At 44.0% G+C, this 23,529-nt stretch overlaps 1 protein-coding gene across 2 annotated transcripts in view; it reads right to left on the bottom strand.

The window, feature by feature from the left end:
- The window catches only part of march8 (membrane-associated ring finger (C3HC4) 8), an 88,086-nt gene that overhangs the window by 21,249 nt on the left and 43,308 nt on the right, over positions 1-23,529 (bottom strand). For both annotated transcript variants that reach the window (XM_034203836.1, XM_034203835.1), the window contains exon 3: positions 788-838. In XM_034203836.1, coding sequence (XP_034059727.1) covers positions 788-838 — 51 coding nt within the window. The remainder of the gene's footprint in view (positions 1-787; positions 839-23,529) is intronic.

The raw sequence follows: 23,529 nt of genomic DNA, 5'->3' as shown, positions 1-23,529 counted from the left end.
AGTGTTGTGTCATGATTCTGTGTATTACATATCAAATTACTCAGTGTAGGTATTACAGTCTTACTTAGTTTTATGCAACCACATCTAGTACCTGCTATCAAATTGAACAAAAGTAAATTGTAAGTTTATTCCAACAGATTAGGCAGCAATCAGTGATTCAGTTTAAGTAAAGTGGTTCTTGTTATAGTATGTACAGTAGCTACACATTATTCACTCTAGACTGGGAGTTACACATAAGGCAACAGTATTTTAAAGTTTAAATATAGGGTTTATATTTGTCACTCAGGTGCATGAATTTCCATTTCCCTAATGTTTGAAGAGTGACCGGCGTGTGGATCAAACATCGTTGCAGGAGCGGTCCCATGGTAATGATCTGACCCTGACATCTATTAGCACAAGTATGGGGTTTATCCGATTAGAGGCTCAGGAGAACAGGGATTGAAACCCTGGAGTGAGAGTCAAAGCAGAGTGTATATTTTCCCGAGGGAGCAGGGAAGAGGTGAGTGAGGAAAGAGAGGGTGAAATGGAGAAAGACAGGAGCCACAGAGAGAGAGACTTCCTGTCTGACAGGGAGCCACAGGGAGCGGAGGTGTGAAGCCACGTCTGCTCTATGGAGGATGGTCAGCGGGGCCCCACTGATTGGGATGATGTGATTCAGGAGAGGCAGGTTATCTATCATCTACTCTCTTTCTGTTTCTCCTGTCAATCTCCACCTTTCTTCACAGCACACCTCCGTCCACCTGTCTTTCTGTTCTCTCGCGTTTCTTTTTGTGTGTGCTTTTCTCACCTTTGATATATTGCTGGACCGGCTCGCAGAATGCCCCAGGGGCTTCTCATTCTGTAAAAGAGAGAAGAAGAAAGACAGCTCAAGTGGGTGCTAAAACCTCATGCAGGAACAGAACAAAATGCTCATAAATCCACACATGCATTCTGCACAGTCAGAACTGACATTTGCCATATTAACTGCATCACACTGTAATGAATGGTGCTGTGTTTGAGCATTTGAAACCAAACATACATCAACAGTCTGTTACAGCAACAACTAATATGCTCACCATTACAATGCCATAATCATTGTAACATTTGCTAGTTAGCACTAAACACAGTACAGCTGAGGCTGGATTAGTTTTGAAGATATTTGGTCATAAACCAAAATTGAATTTTGACGAGGGCATTACGAAAAGGGAAGGGCAAAATAAAGTTATTACAATTCATCCTGAGGGACAAATTCATGTCTGCACCAAATGGTTCGCAAATGCATCTATTTGAGATTCAGGTATTTGACTTAATTAGTGAAATGTTGTCCGAGAGTCAAGGGATCACCAATGTCAGTAGGATTTGTCCTCTAGGTCTAGGCAATGAATGAATGTCTGCACAAAATTGCATGCCAATCGATTTTTATGGACGTGGAGAAATTCCAGTCTGGAACAATGTGGTACATCGACCAACAGACCTACATTGTCCCATGAGTCAATCAATAACAATCATGCCGATTTTAGTAACAATGCAAAAACGATGGTGAAGATATGATATGAAGTGAATGCAGAAATGTTTTGACTACAGCAGGAATAGGAAGGACTGATTCATGTTTTTACTCCTTACAAGCAGAGCTTCATTTCTCAGCAGCTGAGCCTGAGCTGTTTGGCATCTTAAGTTGATAAATCAAGTTTCTCTGGCGTGAGACGAAAGGAGGACAAGCCGATTACATAAAACATCCGTCCAAACTACAAATCAACTGGTGTCACAATATTTGTATCATTACCCAGGGACTGTAACAGGCCAATGCTGTCAGTACAGTCAAGTTTTATACAAGGGCTTTAATGATCTCCGATTCCCACTCAGTGTTCAGGGCCTGCATCAGAGACTCAGATAAACAGCCATCGGAGCGCTTTTCTGCATTTAGTTAGTATTGAAGCATTGAGTAGTTTCTTAATGAATAATCAATCATAGTTACATAATGCTGAGTTCACATCGGCTGTGGCGCCTTGAACATAAAATGTCAATAAAAGGGAAATCAGCTCTGCTTATACCATCTATAGACTGTAAAACGAACAGTGGAAGTAGATTAAAAATGTGGAAACATTTCTTCCAAGCTCCCATAAATCAACAATTTTCTTAAATTCTTAAGCAGAAAGATCACAACCTGACCCAATATTTTGTGTACTTTCTTTGTGATGATTTGAGCTCATTGGAATGTATGAAGAATATGCACCATGTAAGCACAGGAGAAATAGCTCAAAGTGATATTGAAAACACCATCAATCTTCTTCTTAAAGACAATAAGTAGTCCTTATTATCCAAGCAATGTTGTTGTGTGTTTTCACCAGTAGAGATACTGTAAGCCTTCAGTGTGGCTGATAAAAAAAAGCTGATTATTATTGAATTTATATTCTTCTACACTAGCAACCCATTTGTTGTTGGTGTTGGGAACTCAATTAAAAACGTTTGCAGCCTACATCGAGGGCCAGTATAATAACCTTTCCTCTATTACATTACATTACATTGCATTTAGCTGACGCTTTTATCCAAAGCGACTTACAATAAGTACATTCGACCAGGAAGACACAACCTTGAAGAAAACAGAATCATATAAGTATATCAGGTTTCATAGAGCCAAACATTTCAAGTGCTACTCAACTGGCTTTAGGTAAGCCAGTCCTTTATTAGTATAAAAATGCTTCGTTAATAGTTCTAACGCTCGAAGTGGAGTCGAAAGAGATGAGTTTTCAGTTTGCGCCGGAAGATGTGCAAGCTATCTGCAGTCCTGATGTCAATGGGGAGCTCATTCCACCATCTTGGAGCCAGGACAGCAAACCCACGTGTTTTCGCCGATGGGAACTTGGGTCCCCCTCGCAGCGAGGGCGCAACGAGTCGTTTGGCTGATGCAGAGCGTAGTGCACGCGCTGGGGTGTACGGTTTAACCATGTCCTGGATGTAGGAAGGGCCAGATCCATTCGCAGCATGGTAAGCAAGTACCAGTGTCTTGAAGTGGATTCTAGCAGTTACCGGAAGCCAGTGAAGGGAGCGGAGGAGCGGAGTGGTGTGGGAGAATTTAGGAAGGTTGAAGACCAGACGAGCCGCTGCATTCTGGATGAGCTGCAGAGGTCGGATGGCACATGCAGGTAGACCAGCCAGGAGGGAGTTGCAGTAGTCTAGGCGTGAGATGACGAGAGCCTGGACCAGAACCTGAGTCGCTTTCTGAGTCAGCTGGGGACGTATCTTCCTGATGTTGTAAAGCGTGTATCTGCAGCAACGGGTTGTAGCAGCGATGTTTGCAGTGAAGGACAGGTTGTTATCTAGGGTCACACCCAGATTCCTTGCAGTCTGAGTCGGGGAAACAACTGAGGTGCCGATGTTGATTGTTAGGTCAAGAGTGGGACAATCTTTTCCCGGGAGGAAGAGCAGCTCAGTCTTGTCAAGGTTGAGCTTGAGGTGGTGAGCAGACATCCACTGAGAGATGTCAGCTAGACAAGCAGAGATGCGTGCAACGACCTGGGTCTCTGAGCGGGGGAAAGGACAGAATTAATTGGGTGTCATCAGCGTAGCAGTGGTAAGAAAAACCATGCGGGCTAATGACTGATCCGAGCGAGTTTGTGTACAGGGAGAAGAGGAGGGGACCCAGAACAGAGCCCTGAGGGACCCCCGTAGTTAATTGACAAGGGTCGGACTCAGACCCTCTCCAAGTCACCCTGTAGGTACGGTCTTTCAGGTATGAGGTGAGGAGGGAAAGTGCAGAGCCTGAAACTCCAAGTTTTTGGAGAGTGCGAAGGAGGATCTGATGATTCACCGTGTCGAATGCAGCAGACAGGTCCAATAGGATGATGACAGAGGAGAGGGATGCAGTTTTGGCAGTGTGCAGTTCCTCCGTGACAGCAATGAGAGCAGTTTCTGTGGAGTGACCTGCCTTGAAACCAGACTGGTGCGGATCCAGAAGGTTGTTCTGATTGAGATAACAGGAGAGTTGTTTAAAGACAGCGCGTTCAAGTGATTTAGACAGGAACGGGAGGAGAGAGACAGGCCTGTAGTTTATAACATCAGACGGGTTGAGAGTGGGTTTCTTTAGGAGAGGGTTTACTCTTGCCTCCTTGAGACTGTTTGGAAAGTGACCAGAAGTTAGAGAAGTGTTGATGAAATGGGTGAGAAACGGTAGAATATCAGGAGCGATAGTCTGAAGGAGGTTTGAAGGGATAGGGTCCAGAGGACAGGTGGTAGGGCGGGCAGAGGTAATGAGGGTAAGAACCTCACTTGGAGAGAGAGGGGAAAAGGAGGTAAGTGTGTTGGTGGAAGGAGGGTCTGGTGACCCAGCGGTGAGTAAAGGTGAGTCAGAAAAAGAAGAGCGAATATCATCAACCTTTTTTTCAAAGTGGTTAACAAAGTCGCTTGACAGAAGTGAGGAGGGGGGAGGAGCTTTTGGAGGGTCCAAGAGGGTGGAGAAGATGGAAAATAGTTTTTTAGGATTGGAATAGGAAGATTGGATCTTATCTTGAAAGAAAGTGCTTTTTGCCTGAGAGATCGAAGCAGAGAAAGAGGAGAGGAGAGCCTGATAGGTTAGGAGGTCGTCACGGTGTTTGGATTTCCACCATTTCCGCTCTGCTGCCCTAAGGACGGTTCTATTAGCACGCAGTGCATCATTTAGCCAGGGAGCAGGAGGGGACTGACGAGCCTGCCGAGATGTGAGAGGACAGAGCGAGTCCAGAGTGGATGAGAAAGTAGAGAGGAGAGTTTCTGCAGCAGAGTTTGGAGGCAGGAGATGGAACGAATCAGAGGAAGGGAGGGCTGAGAGCACCGACGAGGCAAAGCTAGAGGGGGAGAGGGAGCGAAGGTTACGGCGGACAAGTGCAGGATGAGAAGAGATTAGTTTGTTATGTTTGAAAAGGGATAGAGAGAATGAAATGAAGAAGTGATCGGATGTGTGGAGCGGGTTTACAGAGAGGTTAGAAGTAGCGCAGTTCCTTGAGAATATGAGATCAAGGACATTGCCAGCTTTATGAGTCGGTGGGGACGGAGACAGTGAGAAAGCAAAGGCGGTTAACAGAGATGTTAGTTCGTCTATCTTCCCCGTCTGGAGGTTGAAGTCTCCGAGAAGTACAGCGGGAGGGCCAGTTTCAGGGATAAGTGAGAGGAGATTATCTAATTCCTCCAAGAAGTCCCCCAAGGCGCTCTATCACACACACACACACACACACACACACACACACACACACACACACACACACACACACACACACACACACACACACACACACACACACACACACCACACACACACACACACACACACACACACACACACACCACACACACACACACACACACACACACACACACACACACACACACACACACACACACCTTAATTACTTGAGCACTTTACTCATGTCTTGAGTGTGTGAACCAATTCTCTCCATCACTCTCTCTCTCTTCTCCCTGCTCCCCTTCATCTCCGTTCATATTTTTGTCCTCCCTCACTAAAATCCTGAAGACATTTAAACACAAGATCTACACACACACAAACCCACAGACAGATACATGCTTGTAAAAAGATAATTTGTATATAGTCTCTGAGATATAACTATTGGTGTTAGGAGAACACAACTTGCCAGCACCCACATCCAAACACACAACTTATTGACATTAACACGACTGTCCTTACCTCTGTAGTATTATTGGAGAGGCTATGAATTTGTGCTCAGAGTGCAATTAAACACGCATGAGACCCCTCTTATGTCTTAATTTTCCTACAGTCAACATATCACAGAGCAATAATAAAAGTGTCCATTATCTGATCAGGCAAAGAGCTGACATTTAATCAATAGGAAAAACAGTTTCTCAGAAAAACATATTTACGAAATGTCCTGTCACATTAATAAACTAAAATGTCAACTGTGAGCATGTGGCCATTATCTTAAATCAACTATCTTCTGCTTTAATCTGCCAATCTCCTGTAAGATTAACTTTCTGCCTGATGCAGGGACACAGGAAGTACAGGAATAAGACCAGAAAAAGCTTTCAAAAGAACAATGCTTTCAGTTCTGCAAATATAACTCCCCTAGTGTACTAGTTGATAAAAGTGAAGCAGTTCTGCTACCCCTCACTGTCATTTCTTCTTCACTGTCCTCAATACAATGTCACAGCACAATAAGTAGAGCTCTCAATGTGTTACGGTGTGTGTAGGAAGCAGGACCCAAATGCAGATTAAGTGACAAAAATAGTTCCTTTATTTCAAGGCTATATATACGTACAGACAGAACAGGACACTCACCGAAGACCACGTCAATACACAAGACGAACCGACACTGAACACAGGAAGAGACAAGACTAAATGCAGGAAGGGGTAATCACAAGACGAGACGCAGCCGGGCAGGGGAGGAGAAACACAAGGGCCACAGGTGAAAACAATCAGACAACTAGACACACCAGGGAAACTAACGACGGGAGGAAAAACACAGGAAGAAGGACCAGACAATATACAAGGATGAAAATACCCATAACCAGACATACAAAACTACAACACAGACAGATCCTAACAGTACCCCCCCCCTCAAGGGACGGATCCCAGACGTCCCAAATCAAAACCACAAAAAGTCGAAAACCACAAGCAGGGTGGCCGGAGGGGGTCCGGAGGAGGGACGCACCACCAGGCCACCAGGGCGGGCGGAGGGGGACCGGAGGAGGGACACAAAACTAGGGCCAACAGGGTGGGTGGAGGGGGTCTGGAGGACGGGCAAGGCAGAGCTTGAAAAGGAGTCAGGGGGCCGGGTCCGAGGGCGAAGACCGCGGCTCTCAGGGGGCCGGGCTTGAGGGCGAAGACCGCGGCTCTCAGGGGGCCGGGCTCGAGGGCGAAGACCGCGGCTCTCAGGAGGCCGAGCAGAACCCGGTGTCGGCCGGACAGGAACCGGCACTGGTGGGCCAGGCCTCGGCAGGATCCCCCACGGAAGAGGACCAGGAGTTGGCAGGATCCCCGCCAGGAGGGCAGTCGGCGGGAGCCCCAACGGGACAGGACACAGGATTGGCAGGACCCCCGGCAGGAGAGCAGTCGGCGGAACCTCCAACAGGACAGGACACAGGGTTGACAGGACCCCCAGCAGAAGGGCAGTCGGCGGGACCCCCAACGGGACAGTACACAGGGTTGACAGGACCCCCGGCAGAAGGGCAGTCGGCGGGACCCCCAACGGGACAGTACACAGGGTTGGCAGGACCCCCGGCAGGAGAGAAGTTCGCGGGACCTCCAACAGGACAGGACACAGGGTTGGCAGGACCCCCGGCAGAAGGGCAGTCGGCGGGACCCCCAACGGGACAGCACACAGGGCTGGCAGGACCCCCGGCAGGAGAGTAGTTTGCGGGACCTCCAACGGGACTGGATATGGAGCCGGAAGGACCCCCAGCGGAACCTCCATCGGCATAGGACATGGGATTGGCAGGACCCCCGGCAGGAGAGTAGACGGCGGGACCCCCAACGGGACAGGACATGGGATTGGCAGGACCCCCGGCAGGAGAGTAGACGGCGGGACCTCCAACGAGACAGACATGGAGTTGGCAGGACCCCCAGCGGAACCTCCAACGGACCAGGACATTGGGTAGGGACTTGAGACGTGACTCAAGTAGGGACTCGAGAGGAGACTCGAGAGGGGAACCAAAGGGGAACTCGAGAGGGGACTCGAGAGGAGACTCGAGAGGGGAACTAGAGAGGGGACTCCAGAGGGGACTAAAGGAGAGACTAGAGGAGGGACTAGAGGAGGGACTAGAGGAGGAACTAGAGGAGGAACTAGAGAAGGGAACTCGAGAGGGGACTTGAGAGGGGACTCGAGGAGGGACTAGAGGAGGGACTAGAGGAGGGACTAAAGGAGGGACTAGAGGAGGGAACTCGAGAGGGGACTGGAGAGGGGACTCCAGAGGGGACTAGAGGAGAGACTAGAGGAGAGAGGAGGGACTAGAGGAGGAACTAGAGAAGGGAACTCGAGAGGGGACTCGAGAGGGGAACTAGAGAGGGGACTCGAGGAGGGACTATAGGAGAGAGGAGGGACTAAAGGAGGGACTAGAGGAGGGACTATAGGAGAGAGGAGGGACTAAAGGAGGGACTAGAGGAGGGACTAAAGGAGGGGACTCGAGAGGGGACTGGAGAGGGGACTCCAGAGGGGACTAGAGGAGAGACTAGAGGAGGGGCTGGAGGAGGGGCTGGAGGAGGGACTCGAGAGGGGACTCGAGGGGACTGTGGCAGCTGGGGCCGGGACTGGGGCCGGGACCATGGCTGCTCGGGCCAGAACTGGGGCTGAAACCATGGCTGCTGGGGACTGTACTAGGTCTGGAACCATGGCCGGAAATATGGCTGTATGATCCAGTTCTGAAGCCGGAAACATGGCTGTATGGGCCGGCTCTGGAGCCGGAATTGAAGCCAGAATCATGGCTGTAAGGTCCGGTTCTGAAGCCGGAAACATGGCTGTAAGGTCCGGTTCTGAAGCCGGAAACATGGCTGTAAGGTCCGGTTCTGGAGCCGGAAACATAGCTGTAAGATCCCGTTCTGAAGCCGGAAACATGGCTGTAAGGTCCGGTTCTGAAGCCGGAAACATGGCTGTAAGGTCCGGTTCTGAAGCCGGAAACATGGCTGTAAGGTCCGGTTCTGGAGCCGGAAACATGGCTGTAAGATCCCGTTCTGAAGCCGGAAACATGGCTGTATGGGCCGGCTCTGGAGCCGGAACCATGGCTGCTAGGACCGGTACCTGAGTACGAGCTGGCTTCCTGACCTTGCGTTTTTTAGAAGTCTTTTGGAGGCTCCGTGGACCTCCAAACGCCAGGCGGGATCCCAAGAAAGGGTCAGAGAATGGAGACTGGCACTCAGGGCTGCGTGAGAAAACTCTGAGAAACTCAGGCAATGAGCCTCTCAACCATGGCATGTTGTCCACCTCCATTTGTGCCTTTTTGAGGACAGCCTCTTTGTCCCTTTTAGCCAAGGTTCTACTCCATTCAGCATAATGACACTGAAGAGTGTACTCTAGGGATAACAAGTCCAAATCAAAATAAAATCCGCTGGGTCCATTGTAGGTCGGTTCGTAATGTTACGGTGTGTGTAGGAAGCAGGACCCAAATGCAGATTAAGTGACAAAAATAGTTCCTTTATTTCAAGGCTATATATACGTACAGACAGAACAGGACACTCACCGAAGACCACGTCAATACACAAGACGAACCGACACTGAACACAGGAAGAGACTAGACTAAATACAGGAAGGGGTAATCACAAGACGAGACACAGCCGGGCAGGGGAGGAGAAACACAAGGGCCACAGGTGAAAACAATCAGACAACTAGACACACCAGGGAAACTAACGACGGGAGGAAAAACACAGGAAGAAGGACCAGACAATATACAAGGATGAAAATACCCATAACCAGACATACAAAACTACAACACAGACAGATCCTAACACAATGGGTGCAATTTGTGCAGCAAATCAATCGTAAGATTGTCAGGGGATGATAATTCAGGGTTGTGAGTGTTTTTCTTCCTTCAGATGACAGAGGGGAATAAAAGATCCTTGCCCCTAGTCCTTTCTCCTTGTCCAAAAAATTGAGTAACAAGCAGATGTGCCGAGGGTTTCTGCTAAATAAACAGGCCACAAGTGGACCAATGTTTTCCTTTCATGGGCAGCAGTGATTGAAGCAGAGAGGCCACAGACGGATCACAAAAGATGAAAAAAGTATTTGTATGCAGGTTCTCTTTATTTCTAACCTAATTTCTCTGAAAATGCTTTCAACTGTTACCTGTACAAGATATGTCACCTTCACTGCTACCATGACTGAAACTACAAAGCGCCTTATTCTCTGAGCTCATGCATAATTCTGATAAAGAAGGTTCAGGTTTCACACATCACTGTCCATCTTTCTCCACCTCCTCTGTGGGTCTGTAGCCTTTGATAGCACAACTTTCAGCCTGGACTCTGAAGACTCCAGGCTTGTAAGAAAACGAAGCTCTGGAGAGAACGACAGAAGAGGAGAGGTCAGATTTAGAGGCTTCGCTGCGTCCCTCAGGGCTCTGTATTCGGCCCACAGGGAGTAGGGCTCAGCTCACTTTTATGCAAGAATCTTAAAAGATAAAACCTTTTTGAGGAGACACATTTCAAAGAAGCAGGATTAAATTCACAAAGTTGTTATCACCATTCAAACTTTTTCACCATCTGAGCAGCCTGTGATGAACAGTCACAGATTGGGCAGATGCTTCTTATGGGGTGAATGACCGGGCTACAGCTCAGTTGTTTGCAGCTTCTTGAACGTTAAGTCTTGGTGGTTTTCCCTTGTTTTATACCACTGTTAACTGATTATATTTGGGTTTGGGACTTTTAGTCAGACACAATATTTAAAGATGTCACCTTAATCTCTTAGAAATTGTAATATTATTTCAAAAATAAATTCACACAACCACAATTTATCATAAGAAAATAGAGCCTGAAAATATTGAAATTGTATTTATTATATCCCGCAGCCCTATATGATATATCGTAAAAAAGCCTGTTTAGTGTGACCAGCAGTCCTTATTAAAGTATGCTCAATGTACGATCATATATGATAAAAACAAAATCATAAAATGCTCACATTAAACGAACTGAACAACAGAATGTTTTGCAAGTGATTAAATAAAATGTCATGTCTATCGATTAACAGCTGCAGCTCCTTATAATGTTAATCTGATTGTACAACACTCAATTACATCACAAAGCATTTAAATGCATGTGGTGTATTTAAGAAAAACATTTCTATTCAAATACTATTGCATGACTGATTGTGAAGAGTTACAGTTGAAAGTTACATAAACCAGCCAAAGGCAAATGTCTCCTATTTTGTTGACAAACATTTCTGCACTATTTCACAGCAGTGTCTCGCCAAAGGCAGAGGGTAAAGATTTGTAGTTTATTCATGTTTCAGGGTCAAAACCAACCTGAGACCCAACATCAGCGAGGCTTACTGCACCATCTGCACTCGACTTTACAACAGATTCAGTCCCAACACAGACATGACATGTGATTCTCAATGTGCTGTCAGGCTTCAACTTGTCCTTTGTTCCATCATGAGATTGAGACAGTTTAAAATCAACAGATAGATCTTCAAAAAGGGAAAATCCACTAATATATAATTATTATACTTATTATTATTATTGTATACTGCTTATGCATTACATATTAGCATGCATGGGTAGCTATGAAATGTGTTTAATGCCTCTCTTTTCCTCCACTGACTTCATCTATTTTGACTTATCTTTACCTCCTGGGGTATTTTTAAACATCCCTCAGAGGACTTGCCTGGACTTGCCTGGACATCTGCTCTCCAGCGGAGAGAGTGATAGTGACTGAGCCACTCGTAGTAACAGTTATGTAACAACAAGAGTTTGTTTTCCAGCTGTGAAAAAGCAGAACCAGTGCTCCTTTACAACAGCCCTTAAGCTGCAGTGTAGTGTAAAAATCAACCATCAGATACCCTCATTGCCAGTAAAATGTAGAAGCCAACATTTCTGTTGCCTGGAACACAAATATAAACATATAATACTGCAAAACAATTCATGCTAGGGTTAGAGCATCAACATTCCTCAAGTCACTTTAGAAACATCATTAACTTCAGCTTTCTCTGTCTCAGTGCAAATCATAGACTGCTGCTCCACTAGCGACTGTAATAAAAGACCATCTGTTTTCAGAGGTTAACGCAAATCAAACAATGCTTTTGGACTGATAATTGGCGGGATGTGTGGAATCTATTTCAGTCGGGAGGCAGGACATTGATTATTGTTGATGAAGGGCATTTGAACAGTCTTGGAAACATGACCTCCAATATTCAACAATGCAGAGTTTATCTCTAATGAAGTATAACATCTTTCATGCAATAAACAACTCCTTGCTGTGCGTCCCAAACTGTGACAGAGAAGACCAGAGGGGGCCAGATAACTCACTTCATCATTTCCTGGTACAAATAGCTGACATCGTAACAACACTAAGAGGGAGTGACAGAGATTGTTGGAAAGAGATGGAAGAAGAGACATAAAGGAGGAGACAGAAGCCAGATGAATGATAGCCATCAGACAGTGGTAATAAGGTGACTGTCAAAGAAATTGAATCAGTGAAATTAATGGACGTACGTCTACGTGCAAGTGGGTCTCTCTTTTCTTTCTTTCTCAGTAATTTTATTACAATTCTAAGTGAATTCTGCAAGCTGCTTAACTCTTCATTCAACAGAAGCGGTTTAATTTCACAATAATCACAGTTCAGTGTCCAGCAGCTTACCTACACCTCCGTCATCGACAGCTGAAAACAACAAATCTTTCCTTATGCATGCTGCTACGATAAAAGTTAGATCACATGTAATATTATGTGTTGTGGTAGTATTTAAAAAAGGTAACTAGACCATAAACAATTCAAGAAGCAGTCCCACAGTGTAATACACCTTAAACAAATAAAATGTCATCCCATTGGTTGGTGAATCCTTTCCTAATTAAACTATATAATTTTTGTAGGTGGATCATACTCAAAAAAAGGAAGTTTAAGGGTTAAAGCATCTACATAAAGATGAATGAAATCTAAACATAAAAATAATATTTCAAAAAGGTTACAGATAAACTGTCTAATTCAAAACAATAATTCGCCATGCTTTTAAAAAATGAAAGAAAATGGTCTAAAACCTTTTAGAGACACCTTTCCACTGGTGAGGGATATGTGCTTTCTGACATTGTGAAGTAGATAGAAGCTTTGAAAGGGTGAAATTAATGTCAGTATTGTGTGTAGTCTAACAGTAAAACACAAGCCCATGCATCAATGGACTCATGGATTCTGAATTCAAGTTGTCAATGTCACTCTTAAAGTAGCGACATGATACAAATGGATCTTAAAACGACTTCAGCAGAAACAACAGCACACTAAAGTGCCGGCAACCAGGACCACTTTGTTTTCAGTTCACAATGAAGCTAGAGATAAACACACATTAGACTGACAGGTGAGAGAGTAAAGCTTGTAGATCTGCATTTTTAACAGAGATTTGTAGCAGACTGCACAAGGCGGTGTTTACATCTGAATAGTTTTTCCTGAAATAAATGGCATAAGCATGCCATGATCTGCTTAGGGCTGATCCGTCTGCCAAATGCAGATTTAAAAATGAGGCCATCCTTTTAAAATGCACACGTTGCTGCAGACGACACACATTTTCTTTCACAGACAGAGATAACATATTCCTCCACATAGTCTGCACCTCAGAGAAATCGCTCTCAAATCACATGCATCAAAAACCAGTGATATCAAGTAGGCCACATAAACCACTCTTAATCTAAAAATACCACTGTCATGTACAAAAATGCAACACAAATCTTGAGTCAACATGGCACTGCCTATCTCCTCCCTCACTGACTAAAGTGCCATCAGGAAAGGAATTTGGCTTTGTGTGGTTTCCTATCTCCTGTCGATGTCCAGCAGCCATTCCAGGAGGAGGACAGGATCAATCAGAAATAAAGTAACAACAACCAATAAAGAGCTAAACTGACCACTAACTAGAGTGCTAACCAAACCAGTTAACTGCTATACAGAGATGTCAGTTTAGAGAGTTTAGTTCGCAACAAAGATATTGTCTCACCTGGCATTCTGTTTGAGGGTATATTCATATTACCCGAGGGCATTATCTCAGCACAACTCAAGCCTTGCTGTGTCCGCCTGTGGTATCTCTGTGTGTGTTTCTGTGTGCATTATAAGACCAAATCTAACTGAGATAGCACGTAAAGTGAGACTGCAGGCCAAACACATCCGTTTTTGCACACAGCATTCGTGTGAGAAAGACCATGTTTGTCCGACGACTCCTGGCCAGGATGAAACATGGGATGAAAGCATGAGAGCTTGTGGTTTTCCCTCATCTTCCTGTTCCCTCATCTTTCCTCACCTTGGGCATAATTACATCAGTAAGTCCAAACGGGATATGTAAGAGGAGAGACTGTGACCATTATATCCAGTGCAGGACCGTGGCTTTATGGCAGTATTGTAGATGTATTATCAGAGTGTTATCCAACAATAATGAACACTGAAGTAAGAAACAGAACATGAAGGCGAAGGGAAACACGATGGACAGAAACTGTAGGGTATGAATCTTTCATTAAGAGATCCAAAGATGTGCGGAAGTTATTTTTGTGACTCCGCTGTGAGGCCACATTTCCTCATTAGCTACACTTGGGGTCAGGCTCTTCCCCATGACATAAGTCATTATTTATTGCTTGTGTGGAAAAAAAGCAAGCTACATATAATTAGTTGCCTGCTAATTAGCTCCATTATTAGTGTGTGAACCCTAAGTCCCCTTGTGAAATAATCCTGCAATAATGCGCTGGCAGAAACAAAGAAACACTTTCAAGTGCCTTATAGGTCGCCTCGACAAAGATAGGAATGGAACGATTGAATTATTGACCAATACTAGTATTAAATTACGGGTAGAAAAACCCCAATTCACTGAAACTTCAGTTGAGAAGAGACTCGCAGACTCCCTAGCCAACTTTAAAACTAGGAGTCCATAACAGCTTGAGGCCTGATCCCACTAAACAGCTTCTTTATAGCTAGCAGCAGCTGCTTAGAGAAGCATTAGCTCTGGCGCCCGCTGGGAATATGAACACCCTATCTGAAGCAACACTTGAAACAAGTTCCTCTTTAAAAAAAAAAATTCAGCACCAGCGTTTTGAATATTAACTGCATGAGTTTTCGGCACAGTCGGATGTTAAAAATTGTCCTCAAGGGTTTTAAAAAGAGCTCTTTCAGAGAAAAACAACACGACGAAGAGAGAAACAACAGTGATAACGGAGATGCTGTGGGCATGTTGCAGAATACCTAAATTGTGAGTGAAAACATCACAGTGCTGAGCGAAAACACCACTATATAGCACAAACTCCTGTGTGCATGATGCACTCTTACTTTCTCTCCTCTACTGCCAAGCCTCATCTCATTCTGTCTTCCCTCTTCTTCCTCCTCCCCTCTCCAACAGGTTTTCTAAGCTCTGCCATGACATGTGACTGCATTAATCTCGCCCTCCCTCCCCCGCAGCTGCAGATTTGACACAAAGCTCAGTGATTTGGTGCATCAGTCGATGATGTGATATGATAAACTGTGGTTCGAGAGTGGGGAATATACGTACATCAGGTCAGTTTCTGTGAGCATCCATAAGCTAACAATCGCTCTCCACAGGGAAGACTTTTCCCTTCCACACCATAAGTAGAGTTGGTTGCAAAAATAAAAAAAACTCAGACAGAGCACAAGGGTTAGTGGGTTCATGTGGGCTGATTCTGACCAGATATAGTACTTAAGTACAAGTCCTATACTTAAGTAACCAATCGCAAAGCACTGTGACAGCACACAGCCAGCCTGAAGACATTATTGCACAAAACAGTGATTATTCTAAAAAAGGAAAGTAAAGTCGATATAACAATGCTCATGGGGCGTTCGGGTTCATGAGTCATATACTGTATTTCTGTACACCCCCACTCATTCAGGACAAAGGGCAGAAGCACAGGAGAAAGTGGGTCAACCTTTTACACTGAAGGGGTGGCAGATGCTCCTCTGAACCGCACAAACAAACATGAACAGTACCGTCATGCATCCACGCCCAGGCACCGACTGCTCAAAACCACAGTCCCTGATGAATAGAGCTGAATACATGAAAACACTTGCATTATATAAAAGAGAAGCAAAAGAAACCTAATTTAAACACATTCATGCAGACATTACTGTGACCGGATGGACAGATGGACCAATGCTGACTGTCTCTGCTCTCCATGCATCCCCTACTCTGTCACACACACACGCATACTAACACAAATAGACTAAACAACACAGTCCTGGAAACTCTATTATTTCTCTGTTACTGCAGCACAAGCACTCTGCCATCACCAGGGAGACAGAAGGCCTCACCATAACAACCACTGAAAGTAAGCTCAATGAGCCCCTTTCCTTTCAAACACACCGTAGGCTACATATGATCGCCTATGCACCTAGATATGTTATGTAAAGCTGCATTTTTATAGACAGAATGTAGAGCTCTACAGCCCCAGCTGTTTTAATATTCACAGCATCGACAACAAAAACAACACAAGAGACAAACATCCACAACAACAACACCATCAAGAACAAGATGTTTGTACCTGAATCTTCATTTTCCAACAGGAATTCATGTCTGGATCCTGAAGGCACCTTACTTCTCCTTCTCACAGACACACACACATACACCCACACACACCCTCAAGCAGACAATGGTTCCTCAGGGAGGCTGCATGCCCCCTCTGTAAATCCTCGAGGTGAGCAGAGACGAGGAAGGAGACAGAAGTGGAGCTGCAGCAACAATGTCAGCCGTCGCCGTGGCGACTGCAGCTACGGCAGCGAAGACAAAGACAGGCAGAGGAAGAGATTGGGAGAGAGATGGCAGAGGGAGGGAGAACAAGCGGCTGCCCTACATTTTCCTCACACACACACACACACACACACACACACACACACAGAGCTGCTGCTACTTGTCCAGGCTTGTTCTCCCTCTCACACACATATACACACAGAAATACACACACAGAGTCAATCTGGTACTGTAATCCCATTGGCCGAGCAACCACTTCCTCCAGCTGATCTTGATGAGAGGTGGGGGAGGGGCAAACTGTGTTGAATTATTCATGAGAGGGAGGTGGTGTCCTTTAAATAGACTCCCTCTGCTCTGCACACACCGGGCTTAACCTTAAAGAACCCTCTTCTAACCAGACTTAAGCCTGTCCTGCAGCTACAACACATTACCATGGTAACACTCACACAAGCAGCCTCCTCCCTTCGAATCTTTGAATGTTTTAAGACAAAGAGTCAGCATCCAGACCTCATATAAACCACTGTCAATGACCACCAATCAGAGAGCCCGTAACTGGCTTCTCCACCAATCCCCAGCTGGCACAGAGGGATGCGAGGTGGAGCAGAGGGTACTTCATTACCCACATCCTCACAGCTGTATTCAAGGGCAAAGTAACAACAACACAATCACTGACATACTGGGCCACACTACCAGCTGGCCGTCCAATAACAAACACACCAAGGAAACATTTGAATGGAGCTATGATTCACGTAGAAGGCTTTTGAATTGCATAAAGACACCTTCTGGTGGACAGCGATGCTGGCTATGAATGGAAGATAAAAACAAATACCCATGATGAGTTAATTGCAGCCTTTGAATTGTCTAAAACATGTTGGACACACTGAAACATGTAAACATCCCCTGGCTTGTCACATACAGTATGTATATAGGCATGTGAAGAATCCCCTAAGCTCCTTATGACTAAATTCAACCTGTGTACTATTTTACCAAATATTACACATGGCACCATTGGATTCTTGTAGAGGATGCTTACAAGTTTTTTGTTTTTTTCGTATATTTGTTAATGTAACTCTCTGTCCTTCAGGAACAATGTAAGAAGTTATTTGAATGTTTGACACCTGATCCTGAGGCAGTGTAACTTGTTGTTCTCTACCTACACAATTAGGACGGATCAGGTCATTTCCATTGGATAATGAGCTGAGCAGCACTCTACTTCCATTGAGTAACACCACCTAAACGGCTTTGGCCTCTAAATACAGTCTTACAGCTGGACCATTGACCCGGCATGCAGACTTTGGTCAGCTAACACAACAAGGAACTTTTACGTTTTTTACTGCATTATGAGTAATTTACATCTTAAGGATGTTGTTTTAAAAATGTATCTGTACTTTTATTTTAGAGATTTCTTTAAGTCTCTAGCTGACACTCTAGGATTCTTCTTCACCTCATTGAGCATTCTGCGCTGTGCTCTTGCAGTCATCTTTACAGGACGGCCACTCCTAGGGAGAGTAGCAACAGTGCTGAACTTTCTCTTATAGACAATGTGTCTTACCGTGGACTGATGAACATCAAGGCTTTTAGAGATACTTTTGTAACCCTTTCCAGCTTTATGCAAGTCAACAATTCTTAATCGTAGGTCTTCTGAGAGCTCTTTTGTGCGAGGCATGGTTCACATCTGGCAATGCTTCTTAAGAATAGCAAATTCAAAACTGGTGTGTATTTTTTATAGGGCAGGGCAGCTTTAACCAACACCTCCAATCTCGTCTCATTGATTGGACTCCAGGTTGGCTGACTCCTGACTCCAATTAGCTCTTGAAGAAGTCTTTAGCCTAGGGGTTCACATACTTTTCCCACCCTGCACTGTGAATGTTTACATGGTGTGTTCAATAAAAACATGAAAACATATAATTGTTTGTGTGGTATTAGTTTAAGCAGACTGTGTTTGTCTATTGTTGTGACTTAGATGAAGATCAGAACACATTTTATGACCAACTTATGCAGAAATCCAGGTCATTCCAAAGGGTTCACATACTTTTTCTTGCAACTGTATATTGCATTATTACACATTTTCTTTCAGTAAGGATCGGAACTGGGGTCTTCTTCTATGCCAATAAAGATTCCCAATGTGATATATATGTTAATTATTTCCCCAAATTGAAAATACCATATTTAGTATGCCACATACAGGACATTACTTTACGTAACGACTTATGGATCCAACCGTTTCATGTAGATCAGCTTTATCTGACCAATAACTAATCGGTTAATCAGAATAAGTAAAGCATTACAAATCCAGACGAGCTGGGCTTCTCAACTTTAAAGAAACCTTTTTGCACGAGGCAAAACCCTCCACTGAAACTCTTAATTCCTCTTAAGTAAAACGAGAGCTGGTACAAACCCTGGCAGTTTGTGGTTGTAAGTGAACCGTGTGAAATTGGACCCAGATAAGCGATAAAGCAACAGCAGGCAACAAGAAAGTGAGAAAGCTGCCGATTTCACTCGGTGAGGAGGTTTGTATAACTATAGCTCCTGATTTCTATTCAGAATGACATAAAAGTGCATCTAATTTACAGAACGACAAAACAATGCCTCAGATTCTGGCACTTTAGCAGAGCAGCAGAAAGAAGAAAGGATTGTTAAGCCAAGGTGAGAATATGCATAAGTGCAAATGATGCAAGTGTATCTTTCCTGTGGTTCAGCAGGCCAACAGCCCGTCACGTTAACAATACATAATGAGCTGCTGAGGTTTCAGCACAGGTTGACAGCCCCAATACACGGCTCTCTAGTATAAAGCTGGGTGGGTAGAGACCAGCGGGTGAACTAATTACAGCCCCTGCAAGAAAATATCAACCACAGCTGATGGTTAAAAGCATGATGAGTTTTAGGGAAGAAAAGCCGATGCATACAAATTAAAAGCCCACAGAAGAGAGGTGATGACATAGTGGAGAGATGGATGGAGGGTTAAAGACAGAAATGTAAGGCAAAGTGAGACAGAAAAGATAAGGAAAGAAAGAGAAAACTCTGAAGGGAGAAACATGTCAGATATCCCACTGAGCGTGAAATTGAGCTGTAATAGCCTTTTCCGTTCATATTCAAATACACTCATGCATACAGATAAGTACAGTCAACTTTTCTGCCTGCTGCACGTTTCAATCAAATCTACCTCAAATAAGGGAATGAGACAAGGGAAACGAGATGAAAAAGAAGGAGAGAGACGTGTGAGAAAAATCAAAGATAAACCCCTCAGGAAAAAAAAATCTTCCTTGTTTTAATATTCTGTAAAATGTTGAATAACTATCCTTTGCTACTTATCCGCTGTAACCGTATGCAACGCTTTGATCTGGAGCGTTGCTTTCCATTTACATATCTCTGTGTAATGCGTCGGAGGATGGTTTTTAAGCCTTGTGTATTCATGGTACATAATCTTCAGACCAAAATACACACGCACAAACATTAGGTGGGCCGTCACTGCCGCAGCACCACCACCACACAATGCCCCCAATTCACTGTCCCAAAATAACAAGGGGCAGACTGTGGCATCTTTATTGATTTGTGGCTCTCTTCACTACCCGCTGTTCTCTTGCACAATCTCTCACCATCTCCGCAAATCTGACAGCATCTATCTTGACCTGTGAATGCTGATGGAGTTTTGTTGGATGGGGCTGTGAGCACCTGACTGTGAGGTGGAAACAAAGTGAACTCTTTTCAGGAGCCTCACTTTGACAGGCTATTACTGGCCAGGCTGCAAGGCTGGCGACAAAACTGTAGAGAGCAGCAGTATATGCATCAGAGTTTAACAGACACAATTCAGACATTCACACTGGCGGAGAAATGATACAAATGTAAACAGAAGTTGAAGACGTCGGAGGTTATCATTACATAAAACTGCATTCTCCCACTATGCTCCCTTTTTATGGAATACGCTGCAAGTAAAACTTTGTCGAGAGGCACTTCCTACTGTAAATGCTTTTAAAGGTATGCTACGATTAGCCCTTCATGAAACATGTAACTGTTTTACCTGATGCTATTGCTGATGTGATCATGCTTCTTGCCACTGCACAAATGGCCTTCTGTATTTATATTTGAATTGTATGTTTTTTGTTTAATGCCCTTGTTTTATGTTGAAACTTGTTGTGTGCCGTGTTGGTCAGGACTCCCTGGAAGAAGAGATCTTGTATCTCAATGGGACATTCCTGGATAAATAAAGGATAAATAAAAAATAAAAATAACACTAAGCAGCACATCTACTAATTCCCCAAGGAACAGTTTAAATAAATTATTCATTCTACAAAATAAAAGTGTAGGAGTTTAATAATACTGCTCACACAAGGCATAACAATTATTTTTGATTTTGCAACTACAACTAATTCTGAAGTCCGGGAGGAGATAATGGTGTGATCAAAGAGTAACTTTGAAGATGTATAAACAACAACTTCAAGCACCTGGTGAAAAAAATTAACTATATTTTGGTAACCGTTTAATAAAGCCCTGAGAGGCGAGTTCGAAAAATCATTCTGGAGATCCATTTTATACGTTTTACCTTAATTGTTTTCTCTTCTGTGTTTATGACTTAATACTTGTTAAAATCGTTTTTTGTGATGTTGTTGTAAAACATATGTTGGCCACAAGACGCTGGGCCAAACCATTGCCCAGTGATCGAAATACCAAAATCATTACACTTTTTTCAAATGTTCTTAAGTCATAAACAAAGGAGAGAAAACAGATTGAATGATTAACCAGAAGTTTAGATTTGCATAGTCATCAATTGCATACATTTTACTTTCACTATACAAAAACAACAGGTAGATAGATATCATGGATTGTCACCCCTCAAACTCACAAAGGTAAACACAGTTTATCGGCCCACATGTTACAAACTGGGCTGTTAAGTCTTAAAGTTGGGTGGTATTCAATCAAATTATTGCAATTTAACACAAAGGAACAATTTGTTTCCCTATAGGATGTTTTACATGGACTGCCCCCCCCCCCCCCCCCCCCTTAGGGGAATTCATCCACAAAAAACCCAATGGACGCTGCACTAGGTCAAAAACCAGAGGAGACTGTGAAGTTCACCGTAGACGGACCACTTTCGGTCAAAATGTTCGATCAATTAAGGGCAGCTCTTTGTGGAATAGCCTCCCAACTGAGATACGGGATTGTCCCACTTTGAACAGTTTTAAAGGGCAACTAAAAGAATGGTTGAGAAACAAACAGACGTGCAATCACCGCTAAATGCACTTTAACACAGGGGTATCTCCTCTCGCACTTGATGTAGGTCTTTTATCTTCTCTTGCACTTTATATGTCATAGCTGCTACATTGTACTGCCATGTGGTTAATGCTTGTATATGCTGCTCATGCTCTTTCTGCATATCATGTATATTTATCTTTGCTATGTATATAAATGTCATGTTCTTAGATGTTGTCTGTGAGGGACTACGGATGGAAATGAGCTCAAAGCTAAAATCCGGCATTATTTGTTTTAAATGTTCATCAATGTGCATTGTCCCTCTTCAAATAAACGATTACATTAATGAAAAATGAGGAGGAGTATTAGACCTAAGGGCAAGTTGGAGTTGGTGGTCAAACATTGCATTAACATATGCCCCTGAAGAAAAATAGATACATATAGTTTTGTGTTCAATTAATGTTTGAAAAGTAAATCATGTTTTGAAGTAAATGTTCTCATTCAGACTTGGGTAGACTGTCTAGAAATACAGTAGTTAAGGTCAGAATAATTCACAGTACTCTGAATTTTCAAAGACGAGGAGTTTAAACCTCTTGCCTCCTGGTTATGTTAAAAGGCAAAAGTCAGAGCTGCCTCTTTTACGTCAGGCATGGTTAATTTAATTCAACTGCAGTCCAATCCGTACTACTCTGACAAAAATATGAACACAGTGTTCTTTTCAGAGAACGCAATCTGTAAACGTCAGTGGTGATGCGAGGTCTTTTCACAGCCTCCTAGTGTTTTCCTCGCTGCAGTCTTCAGTTGGAGTGAAAAGGCTCTCTATCACTAATGACTGAATCACTGTAATAGCATGGAGCAGAACACACTGTACTTAAAGTAATGTGCTGATAGACAAGGGCATCAGAGCAGCAGTTGGAGCACAGTAGGAGGGCAGTGCATGTGATTTAACTCTAATATCTCAAAAAGACAATATTCATTTAATAATTGAAAGGTTCAAAGTGTGAGACAAGCTTGAGCCAGAACACTCTAGAATACCACATAGTGACTATTTAATATGCTGCCTCAACATTTAAAAGTACAGGCAGGTTTGGATTTCATTAGTATGTAAAATCCTGTCTAACACTATTAAACACGCACACTGTGTTGAAGATAGGAGGTGAGTGTGTCTGTAAACACTGCGATATCCCTATACATATGTATTTAACAAAGAGAGTACAGAAAACATTGAAGACATTTTGAAACCTTTAGAGCTGTGTGTTGTTTTGTAAGCCGTAGCAAACGCAGAGGGTAAAGCAACACAAAGAGCTGGACAACACACACACACACCATGTATACATCACTTCAGGGGACATTACATTGACTTACATGCATTTCCTGGAGACTTATCCTAACCTTAACCATAACCAACACAACCTAACCCTTCACCCTAAAATTAATTATTCCACCTCCAATTTGTCCCCATAAGGGAGGCGAGTCCCCACACGTGACTGTGTAAACAGACTTAGGTCCCCACAAGTATGGTAATGCTAGGCCACCACACACACACACACACACACACACACACACACACACACACACACACACACACACACACCACACACACACACACACACACACACCACACACACACACACACACACACACACACCACACACACACACACACACACACACACACACACACACACACACACACACACACACACACACACACACACACACACACACACACACACACACACACACACACACACACACACACACACACACACACACACACACACACACACACACACACACACACACACACACACACACACACACACACACACACACACACACACACACATTAGGTATAAGTGTATGAAGACAACAGCGGAAACTGGCGACAGACTAAATCCTGTGTTGCCCTCTCAGCACGGCAGATCGATTCATCCTAAAGGCTTCTCGAGTTGCAGCAGACTGTTAAAAAGGTATAACGAAGATCTCTCTCCCTTAATGAA

This window comes from Gymnodraco acuticeps, unplaced genomic scaffold (genome assembly GCF_902827175.1).
Source record: "Gymnodraco acuticeps unplaced genomic scaffold, fGymAcu1.1, whole genome shotgun sequence".
NCBI classification, from domain to species: Eukaryota; Metazoa; Chordata; class Actinopteri; order Perciformes; family Bathydraconidae; genus Gymnodraco; species Gymnodraco acuticeps.
The sequence above is the reverse complement of the archived record's forward strand: the minus strand, read 5'-3'. Positions and strand labels throughout refer to the sequence as shown.